Source organism: Lingula anatina, chromosome 10, assembly GCF_051362555.1.
Source record: "Lingula anatina isolate TDL-2025a chromosome 10, LinAna3.0, whole genome shotgun sequence".
In the NCBI taxonomy this organism is placed as follows: domain Eukaryota; kingdom Metazoa; phylum Brachiopoda; class Lingulata; order Lingulida; family Lingulidae; genus Lingula; species Lingula anatina.
The window spans coordinates 3,231,763-3,243,515 of record NC_141776.1 but is presented as its reverse complement, the minus strand read 5'-3'; the positions used below and the strand labels follow the sequence as shown (position 1 = coordinate 3,243,515).

Genomic DNA, 11,753 nt, shown 5'->3' with positions numbered 1-11,753 from the left:
ACTTACCCACGCAGACGGAGCTAAGATCTCTACTCCAGACGAGGTCAGCCGTACACGTGGTGTACAGGGACGCTGGGTGAGTTCCGTATCCGGTGTCACACACGACGAGGCAGGAAGCACCCTTCGTTATCCCGCAGCCATCTTGTAATTTGCCGTTTCTCACCACGGGAATCGGGCATTCTAGGGCTATTGACATAATAATAATAATAATAATAATAATAATAATAATAATAATAATGATGATGATGATAATAGATTCATAATTCGGTTGATTGATCTATTAAATAAATTATTGCAAACAAAATAAAAGGCTTTTATTCTGAAGACAGTAAGATATTATCATTCAATTATTGCCTCCGTATCCTTATTTTATTTTAAAACTTTAAACTTTTCACTTGATTGTTTGTTCTTTGTTACTCGGCAAACAAAAAAAGAGTTGAAGATTACGTAACCGCTCATCTTGTGAATGGAAACTACCATTTGTACTTACTAAGGTAAATAGAAATGCTTCACAGTACTTGCAATGTTAAAATACACCCAGTAACAAAAAAAAAAAAAAACACAAATGTTTTTCCAAACAACTAAACTAAAAATGGCACCTGCTTAAAATTGTACATGTTAAGGCACATGCAACATTCAGTGTATATATATTCTCCACTAGATAAAGAACAGAAATCAAACCGACATGCCGTCCCCAAACAATTCAACATTACATGTAGTGTGTACAAATACAATTATAATGGACAGTACACATAAAACGGGACGGTATAAATACTATCCTCACTATATAGACCGGCTTTGTGTGACGACTAGTACATGTATTGATTTGGTCATAGCCTTGCTACAACGTTTTTTAAAACGTTAAAATATTTTTTAAATTCTTTAAAATCATTTGTTAAAACATGTATATGCATATAAATATTGTTTATATACAAATGATATACCTCAACAATAACGCTATGTCAAACTATGCGCAAGAAAAAAAACTTGCTGCCAAATCAGTCTAGTCGTCAACGCAACCAGTCTACAACCCTCGCTACAGCTATATTGGACATGCTAATATTGCGACAAAACATATGTGCTATACGTCATAAGCGCGGGAAGCAGGGTAGGGACTGTAGCTAAGATCTGCTGCTCTCTTCTTTGAAAAAAAAGATAATCACATTCTGAAGTCACTAGAAACTTAAGTCAAACTAAAAGAAGTTTTTCTTTAATCTTAATTACCCCTTACACACATACCCGTGCACTCGCTTTAAAATCTGCATATCACATGTTTGAACATAATTTATACCACTGCCTCGTGCATATAGGGTGGTTAAGGTATATGTGTGGACAACGAAAATACACAACAGCAATAAAACAGGATTCTAAGTTAATATTCGTGATGGTACTGTGTGTAGGCGTGCAAGGTATAACAAGTTTTGTCCAATCAAACAGCCCATCATTGCATGCGGGATCAAAACTAATTAATTCATGAACCCAAACTTAAAAAGGAACCAGGATATAAATCTGGGGAACCAGTTTTGTCACAAATGCTTTTACCTTTTGCTGAAACAGAATTGTAAAAAGGAGAGAATGAATTTAGTTCTCTGTTTTCTGAAGACATACTATCTTCCATTCTTTGCGATACTGTTGTGCACTATACATTTGGGCAGAAAATTTGCTCATCTAAACTGATTTGCTGACAAATGCATATCATTAACAGATTGATTATTCAACAACACGTGTTTCACCTCATTCTTTTGCCTCCATTGTCATTATCTCATATTATTTTCTGTAGGAGAGATATTAATCAAATACGCCAGTCGGATCACATCCAAGTGAATAAATACAACATAATATTAAAGCACTACTTTAGCTGACATACTCAGAGTAAAATAATAATTAAATAATAATAATTATTATTATTATTATTACTTCACTGCTGTGACCAGAATATTATAAAAAAAAGATATACCAATGATAACAACAACAAATAAATTAACTATAATTTTATTGACAACAGAGTTGTTACTCACGTATTTCTTCACACAAGGTGTTGAAATCATCAGCGTCCCACTGCTCGTTGCTGCCGCACGTGAGCAGCTGTGTGGAGTTCCGCTTCCGGTAGCCGGTGTCACATAGAAAGTCACACACCAACCCGGCGCGGTACACACAGGCGGGACTCCACAGACCGTTTTTGATAGGGCTTTTGGGGCACGACGCAACTGCAATACCAAAAAAAACGGGAATGAACACAGTGCATCACCTGCGAAAATTTGTCTCATTGAACGATCACCTACGGTTCTACTGTCCTAGGGACAATGTTTTTCTCTTTTAATGAAAAATGTTCTTGATCTGTTCTAGGACATTCGAGTACAAACCCAGGTGACAGTTTCACAAACTCTATTATTTACCAATATCGTTCTCCTACAACATGTAAGCCTTATCTCAATTAGGCAGATCTACAGATATTATCTGACAGTCTTCCTAATAATCTTTGATGATCCATCAACCACTTTTGACCGTTTTCTGACAGAAAATACATGCCCGTCAACGTAAGTTCTGGCAGTGAAAGGAAAATACAACTGTCATTGTTTTCTTAATGATTGTCTTGTTAAGCAGTAAAATATATCAATACCAAAGCTGATTTACGTAATTTACATTTGCAGTAAAATATAAGCGCCTAACACTTACCGTTATCACAATTTATCCCATCATCTTTGAGCGTTGCGCCGTCTGGACATGCGCACTGTGTACCATTGTCCTTGTTGATTAGACAAATATGACTGCACGGATGGTTACCACACACTGCCTTGGCTGAATCACAGAAATCAAATTATAATCAGTGTCTAGTATTTGACATTTACAAGAAAAGATTTTACAAGAGAAACGCGACATTCTTGCTTAACATCCATGTTTTCTGCTGTGCTGTCTGTTCCTGATAGGGTAAGATGTGCGCATGTGATCATGTAGCGTTTGTAGTCAATTCTTAAACAGGTAATCCGACTTAAGTTTTTTTAAACTGGGGACAAATGCTATAAAACCCTCTTACGTTTATATTCTTTGGCACGTTGGACCACATGCAGGTCAATAGCAGAACCCAAAACTCCGGGAATGAGCTCTTCATCGGCTCTGTCTGCAGCGCCAGCTATCGGTATTTTGTGTAGGGACCTGTGATGTAAAGAACAACAAATGGTTAACCCATTGTGACATTGTGAAACGCGATTAAAACCCTCGAAGACAGTAATAAATCAACGTGAATATAATTTCAAAACACTTTCTTTAAGTTAAAATTATTAATATCGAGCATATGAAACAAACACTTCGTGTATCGATTAACATGGGCATTGCCTCCAAAAGATAAAAAATGTTTTAGAGGTGATAATGAGAGAAAACGTTTTCAAAAAGAAGATGACTGATCTTGCTAAATGTCTTGAATCAGCCTTTAAATGAATTCATGTTACGTAGTCAGAAAAAATAAGCATTCAGTTGCAACATTTATGCTACAACAAGCAACGTTTCACTCAAAACTTTTAACTGAAATCTGATAGTCACTATTATGATGTACAAGGGCGATTTTCCTCAATGGTCGCTTGCAAAATGGACCCAAATGCAACAATTCTCATGGGGACCGTTCGGACTGCGTTCGATCGCAATAGCTACTGCGCACTTATTCCACGGACACTCTCGCTGAATACAATCATATAAACAAACTAACAGACTTCCACAGCAGCTACTGAGACGTATCTGATTCTAAACGATTCCACTGCTACACTTACCTTGTCCATGTATCAGTGAAGTAAAGGTTACTATCGGATATAGCTAAGCCGTGGAAAAAGGAACTCCGTTTAATGTATATAGTATCTCTGTTTGATCCATCCAGGTTCGATGCCTCAATTTCTTCATACCACCCTTCTGCCCACATAATTTTGCGACCTGAAATTACATAAAAAAGAGAAAATAATGAAACAAGAAGGTGACAGCACATATGAATCATTATATACAAGTGAGTATCTCTCGTATTGCCCCAACCACCCACCCTAAACACCCGCATTCTCATTAACTCCACACACATATCTTACCGTCTCAATTCAACCACACTAAGCACCTAACACCCCATTTCCATAGATTTTTAGATCGATCTATCCCTATGGGGAGTCTCACTAGATTACTGTCAGCTTGGCCGGCTTAAGCGTCTGTCCCGCCTACTAAAAGCTGTAAGGGGGTAATTAACTATGGTGCGCGCTCGTCTGACTGCAATTTAGCGTGAACCCCCAGGGAGTTAGGTCGATCTAAATTTTAATCCCTGGATCGATCTAAATCTCTGGAAATACAATCTTATTCACCCTAATTTCTGATATAAAACTTACCCGGAACATCAATGGCTAAACCGAACGGGAAATACAGGTATGACGTCACTATTTCCTCTCTTTCGCTACCGTCGTAGTATGCCCTATTTATGCTTTCAGTTGCGCCCCAGTCGGCCCAGTAGATACGACTACATAAAGAAAAAAAAGAATATGAAAGTGAAAGTATAAAATAACCGAGTCTCAAGTATTCGCTGCTGAAAGATTCGAAGAAAGCTAACAGGTTTTCGTTGCACTTTCGAAGATGCTCCTAATATGCAGATAAATGTATGTTTAAAGACTTTATAGCACTTTATAACACTTTATAGTTTTTTTTCCAAAAATCTTTGGTTTGCAGCACGGGAAATTCGAACAGGTACACCATGTCAAGGCGGTTACACAGACCTATCGTTTCATGCACAAACAAAAAAAATCATCGTTCAAAATGAAATCTTTCGAACTAATGGGTTCTAACTTTACGAGTAGGCCTATCTCTCCCTAAATGCAACCGGATAAACTGATTATCACATCTCCTTCTGGTGCTAAGTAAAATACAGAAAAGCTGGTGCGTATACCAGTAAGTTGGAAACAAGAAGAGGCGTCTTAGCCTTTTAAATTTCTGGTTGCTTTCAGCAAGAGTCCCCGTGGATTTGACCCGCGTTAGCTAGGTCGACTTATTTCATTGTGACGGTCCCTTAAAACATTCATCACAGCTTTTTAGAACACAGCAGTATTTTACTCACTTCTCCCAAGGATCAATCTCTATGTCACGCGGTCGGTAAAGTCGAGAGTCTATGACGGTCTTGAAGTTTTTCCCAACCAGGTCCAGAACTCCTATCAGTGTCCTTCCATCGTCAGTGACGAACAACAGTCTGTTGGATACATCGAGGGCCATACGCTGTAAAATGGCCGCTGAACAAAAAATGGAAAGTTGCGCAATAAATTATAATGTTCATTGGCATCATTTTTGCTATCTTTATTAGGTAAGTTAGTTATGTCTTTATTTATTAATCTATTTATTGGCGAGAAAACGTTGGTGGCGGCGGTGCGAATATAAGCAGTGCATGTGAAGTAGGGTCGCTTTGGAGGCGGGGAGGGGGGGGGGGGCATGCAGAGCAAATTTTGCTTTTAGGTAGACCACCTGGTAGTGGTGGTATGGGGACATTGCTACATGTAGATTTTCTTCCAAATGCCGGGTGTCATTAGTGTCTCAACTACATTTCAAGTATTTGCTCCCATTAAAGAAAACGCCAAAAAAAACGTGTACCTTGCGGGAATTCGTACAGAGTTTCTTCAGCTGATCCGTCTAGCCCCACACTCTTTATGACGTCTGTATCCATCCAAAGGATCTTGCTTTCGGCGGAATCAAATATCACAGCCCTGAAACACATGTAAACAATTATGCGCGCGCAGGTTACTGGCAAATCCAGGTGGTTATTGGATGTAACCTTATTTTAGTGCAGCGCATGTCTCTCTTCCGATTTATTACTGTATTACCCGTTTGTTTACTGATTCGTTCGTCTGTGATTTACTGTTGTTCTTGATACGTAATCTAATTTTTATAATATTTCGAGAGAGAGAGAGAGAGAGAGAGAGAGAGAGAGAGAAAGAGACTCAGCCTTACCTCGGGTAGTCGTGATCTGATCCCAGTTTGACTGCGTTGTAAGAAGACCCATCCAATGCGATCTGAAAAATTTCCTTTCTTCCTGGGTCGGTCAGCAAGACAAAATTGTCTTGTAACAAGGCTGAAATTACACCAACCAATACACTGTCATACTTGCACCCCCAGTATTTGCATGTCCTCACAAATAAAACACCTTTGTAGAACCAAACAGAATGCAAATGTTCGCGTTCTCGAGTTGTTGTGACATCAAATGCATAATAATAATAATAATAATAATAATAATAATAATAATAATAATAATTTTTACTCAGCCAATATATTTGTGTAAAATACTTTCATAAATTTTAATTCTGTCCGAGCTCTTAAAATAACATATATAAATCGAAAAATAGCAAACTAAATAGTAATCAATCTTTTGTAAGCATAACTACCCACTTGTTGTACAAGATGTTGATCCGGTAAGGCTAAAACCCACAGAGCATGCGCACTTGAAACCGAGGATAGGTGTCGGCAAGCACAGATGGTCACAGCCGCCATTAGCCAAGCTACATGGTACTGGAACCATAATAATATTACACGATTAACAGCAATTCCAGATATGTCCAGTACGAAAGAATGATCAATGTTGTTGTATAAAAGAAATTGAGAGTGATTTTTTAAGATGAAGCCCAGTTACCATAGATTTCGTTATATATTCCATTGAAAAGGATGTCTTTAAAATGCAGATAGAAGGGATGCAATTACCAATCAGACTGAACCAGAACTCAAAATACGCATCTGGTCCAGATGATAGTAAAAACGCGTACTTATTTCTAGGTTGTCCCATCTCTCAAGAGACTGTTATTTTAACACTTTTAAAACACGTACAAAAAATAGATATTACACCTGCTACATGGATGATTATTATAATTATTACTATTTTGACTTGCACATGGACGGTATTTACATCTAACATTGCCGCTAGGTGGCTGCACGCTGTCGTCATAGGTGATGACGTCAAGAGCGTCATGATAAGATCCGCTTCTCACAATTCCCTTCACCAAAGTTTGTCCAGTCTTGGTCACGGCGTGGATGCCCATTGCACCACTGTATCTGTCATTAAAGATCACGTAGTTCTGTTGAAAAAAAAACAGTAATACGGTAATGACTCGACTATTTCAACGGGGGGGGGGGGGGGGGGGGGGATTATAAATTTCGTGGACCGACCCAGCTAGTGCGATGTGTGCGATCTGAATGTTCCCCTAAAAGGTAGGCTACAATTTCGGTTTTTAAGTTTAAGTTCTTTTCAGATACATGCTCCAGGCCCTAGTTTCACAAAAAAAAGCTTAAGTCAGTTCCCTGGCTTAGTTGACTAGGATTTCCATGAGATTGCTGTTACACTTCTCCTGATAGGGTAGGATGTGTCCATGTGACCATGTAACCTTGGTAATGAAGTTCTTAGCCAGGAAACCTGACATAAGGTTTTTTTTTTGTGTGTGTGTGTGTGTGTGTTTGTGTGTGTGTGAAAACCGGGGGCAGTACTTGCCTTAAATGTGGTCACCCCGAATAATTCCTTCCTTGTGGTGTTATAGATAAGTGCTACATTGTTTCCGTTCACATCCGCCGACATGATCGTATCTGTAGTACCATCTGTCCAATACATTCTGAAAAACGTATTTATTTATTCAGTTACTGATTTTTTCCTTTTCCCATTTCTTTTGTTTTACAACAAAACTTGCTAATATTTCCAGTCAATATAATTACTTTCAATATCATAATTAAAGCAATTAACAATTATAACTGAAGCTCACCCTAAACATAAGATGCTGTAAGCGACATTTTCAGCTTCGGTCACCCTTAATCTTTGCGTGTAAAACAATACCCTTGATGGTAATGTGTTGCTTTAGTCTAAGAATAAAGGAAATCTCACCTTTGATCCGAGAAATCGAAATGGATATCATTCACCCTGCCCAGTGAAGTATTATAAAAGATACTTTGGCCGCTACCGTCCATGTTTGCCTTCCAGATGGTGCTGTACGTTAGATCGTAGGTCTCTACCCAGTACATTAGACTGTAGGAAAAAATATATATAAGAAATCAATGGTATTGTTGTGTGTCGAAACCCTGTATAGAGTCAACATTAGCGTGCTTTACCGCATATTTGAAAACTACAGGTGTATCATATATTTCAGATATATGACTGCCAGAATTTATACACTGTATTCAACACACCTTGTTTTGAAAATATTGTGTCCGAGTCCTTTTCCGAGAACAAAATATGTGCAATACTTAACAGCCACGTCCACATCCCAAGTACTCACCCTCTCAAGGGATCAACAACAACGGAACCAGGAGAAGAGAGATTAGTCTTTAATATCGTCTGCCGCCCACCGTCAAGTTTGGCAACCTGTAGAGTTTTGTAAACTTTCTCCGTCCAGTAGATGTGAGAGTTGAGCCAGTCAATTGCCAGACCTGAAAAAAAAGTTGCAAGGTTTGTTGTTGGTTTCCAAACAAACGTCTTATATAGAGCATCCCATATTTGGACCCTTCCAATAAAATGGGTCAACTAAGTACACAAAGATCTATATGTAGCTAATAAATGTTTTATCATTATTATTATTATTTTATTTTCCTCTGATAAGCATTTGTCAAAAATCAAGAGGCAAAATGTCTGAACACCCCTGTTTCAAAATCAGTTCAGCAATGGGTGCAAGTCACAAATAAATGACACGCAATCTGAATGCAAAACGAAATAAAAAATGGAAACAGAGGGAGAGTGAGAGAGAGAAAGAGAGAGAGACGGGCAAGCAGTGATAAAAGTGAGAGAAAGAGAGAGATTTTCTCACCTCCGACCCCATTCACTCCAGCGATTATTTGGATGAGGTCAGACTCGGGTCTGATCAGATTGAGGGTGTAAATGGACCGGTACGACGTGTCGCCAAGGAAAAGCTTGCTTCCCTTTACATCTAATCCGAGAGCTTGGAAGTTATGGTAAGAGAATATGCTTCCCTGTATGATGTCATTCTGGCTGTGGTAGGAGATATCGGCCGGTAAACGGTCCGCAAAATTGAATGGATACGTCTGTATGTAGCTCCCTCCAGAGTAGAAGAAATTGGGTTTAATTATGGTCGAGTTTGCTGAAAGTGAACAGAAATAAGAGTAAAACGTCTGGTGAAAAAGAAGCACTTAGAATGTGTAAAAATGCGCTGTTAAAATGCATATTTAACGACATGCACGCACGCACTCTCTCCTTCTCTCTCTATCTCTCTCTCTCTATATATATATAAAGCAGTGGATCGGATATTATTCCGTCCATTCTATTACATCCACTTGTATCCTTTATTTATGGCTGTATTCCCAGAGCTTTTAGATCGATCTATCCCCGCAGGGAGTCTCACTAAATAACTGTCAGATAATCCGGCCTTAATGTCCGTCCCAACTACTACAAGCTGTAAGGCGGTAATTAACTTTTGTGTCCGCTCGGCTGACAGCTATTTAGCGTGAACCCCCAGGGAGTTAGGTCGATCTAAAGTAGATCGATCTAATCTCTGAAAATGGGGTCTATGTGTACTACAACTGCAAGATTGAGTAGAATTATTCTTCAATTGGAGAATTATAATAACAGGATATCAGCCAACCACAGCCTTTCCGTGCACCATATTTAGTCTCTAAGCATGTCTAAAGAATAATTCTCACAATGAAAAACTCTCACTTATAGTACATGTATGCTGCAAGACGACCGAGAACACTGACATCACAATCAATAATGAACAATTTTAATTATTCAAAAATGGCTGAAAACTGACCGGTACAGCTGGTGCCATTTTGCGTCCAGCCGACTGCACAGAGACACCTGGTGGCGCCCATGGGCTGGGAGACACACATGTGGTCACAACCTCTTTGGGGGCAGCTCGCTGGAATAGAAATCTTGATTTATATATATATATATATATATATATATATATATATATATATATATATATATATATATATAATGTAAACATTAGAAATTAGAAATGTTATTTATTGCTTTTTCGGCTTTATAACTTCATTTGAGTATTTTCAGGTTTATATTCTTTTGCGGAACTTGGAGCCTGATTACAATGACAATACAGACAATTTAGATAAAGTAAACCGTTTGTTACCTCATTGTCATTAAGTTACGTAGGGCATACGTCACTAATCTCTGAAATGGGAAAAGTCCTGTCTTGTCCTGGTTACACGGTGACCTCTATTGTTTTTATTGGTAGTGATTTATGGTTAAATGTAGTTAATTTGGTGTAATTGTGAATAATACACGTGGCATGTGTCTATGTAATCATCCACCAAATATAAACTATTCCGTATATTATAAAGCCAATAAATTGGCATATTAGTTATGGCACTAATGTTCCTGTTGCCGTAAGTTTACAAATATGCTAAAGGGTTCAACTGGCTTCCCACACTGAACTGATCCTAATGAAACAACTGAGACAGATGGCACAGAGCTATTCCGATTCAACTTAACTGGAAACTCGACTCAATTTTCTTGTTACTTACAAGTTCCTGCCTGTTGGACATCCGGGGCGTACACTCCAATGGCGTAGGGCGTGACGGAGGTGTTCAACTTCATGACGTAAGCACTTGGGTTAACTGAATCGTTTCTCAGAACTATGGTGACGTTGGAGTTCTGGTCCGTGACATAGAGAAATTGCTGGAGCAAGCAAAAGAGGTTATGATGTTGTGCAGCTGAGCATTGCAACTGAGATTTTTATTAATGTTAAATACATTATTAAGGTTAAATATTATAGTCAACAGTAGATGGTGTTGATAATGGCCTACCAACAGATATTGCCTGCGTTATACATGTTAAGAAGTACAGAGTCCTTAGACTTGGCGTCAGCTAGACAGTGCAATTCCTAACATACCCTTGCTGAGCCAGTTAAATTTATAACACCAAAAGAAAACGCCATATGTTCTTTTCCGTAGTAAACATAAAACTACACCATTTAAGATATGCCAGAAATTTTGCCAAACCCATCTTGCTATCGTCATGAGTTAATACATGAGCATATACCTTACAAACCTTACATATACAGGTAACTTAACGTTTCAGTCCCCTTTTAAGCGGCGATATAATAATGCGTTGATTAGACACAGGCTCGCAATATATGACATCACATGACGTCGATGACGTCATATAATTTAGATACAGGCTCACCTTGTAAGCGGCGATGTCATACAGCTTCGAGCCAGGCTCACTATACACGGTGCGTCTTGCGCTTCCGTCGATCTTCATGGCTTCCACCGTCCCCCGGGCGGCGTCAACCCAGTACAGCTGCTCCGTGGCGTAATCCAACGTTAGCCCTCGAGGCTTCGTGATGTTAAATTTGGCCAGCGTGATACGCTCCGCCCCAGACAACGTAGCTCGCTCTATCGTCCCGCTGGAGTTGTATGAGGCCCAGTACATGTACCTGGGAATAAAAGAAGTCAACATGCGGACACGTGTTTTCTGCACCAATTGCAATTGCCTTTTCTTTCATAGGTCAAGGCGAATTCATTCATAGCAATGTATCCAATCGGAATTTTATGATAATTTTTTGTGTAGGTCGGCCGAGCTAAATTCATTACAAATTCTGGTTTATACGTCTTTCTGCTTGACCCTGAATTTCTCTTTTTTTTATAATCAATGCTTTATAAAACTTTTTCGGCTGCTCCCCTTTTAAATGCTCATGACGCCAAGGGCACTTGCCCCAACTGCCGTACACTATATTAATACGCCATTGTACTCCGATGGTCACTCAAGGTCAAACCAACTTCTATCTTCAACTTCAACTTCAACT

General features: G+C 38.9%; 1 protein-coding gene across 1 annotated transcript in view; it reads right to left on the bottom strand.

The window, feature by feature from the left end:
* LOC106170116 (low-density lipoprotein receptor-related protein 2-like) overlaps positions 1-11,753 on the bottom strand; it is a 33,788-nt gene that overhangs the window by 7,719 nt on the left and 14,316 nt on the right. Inside the window, exons 4-21 of the mRNA XM_013549860.2 lie at positions 11,132-11,384; positions 10,471-10,624; positions 9,738-9,845; positions 8,778-9,068; positions 8,253-8,403; positions 7,862-8,002; positions 7,478-7,595; positions 6,899-7,067; positions 6,388-6,507; positions 5,953-6,073; positions 5,596-5,708; positions 5,072-5,240; positions 4,353-4,480; positions 3,762-3,918; positions 3,035-3,153; positions 2,677-2,799; positions 2,019-2,207; positions 7-186 (exon numbers count right to left, since the gene is read on the bottom strand). Of these exons, the coding sequence (XP_013405314.2) occupies positions 7-186; positions 2,019-2,207; positions 2,677-2,799; positions 3,035-3,153; positions 3,762-3,918; positions 4,353-4,480; positions 5,072-5,240; positions 5,596-5,708; positions 5,953-6,073; positions 6,388-6,507; positions 6,899-7,067; positions 7,478-7,595; positions 7,862-8,002; positions 8,253-8,403; positions 8,778-9,068; positions 9,738-9,845; positions 10,471-10,624; positions 11,132-11,384 (2,804 nt within the window). The remainder of the gene's footprint in view (positions 1-6; positions 187-2,018; positions 2,208-2,676; positions 2,800-3,034; positions 3,154-3,761; positions 3,919-4,352; positions 4,481-5,071; positions 5,241-5,595; positions 5,709-5,952; positions 6,074-6,387; positions 6,508-6,898; positions 7,068-7,477; positions 7,596-7,861; positions 8,003-8,252; positions 8,404-8,777; positions 9,069-9,737; positions 9,846-10,470; positions 10,625-11,131; positions 11,385-11,753) is intronic.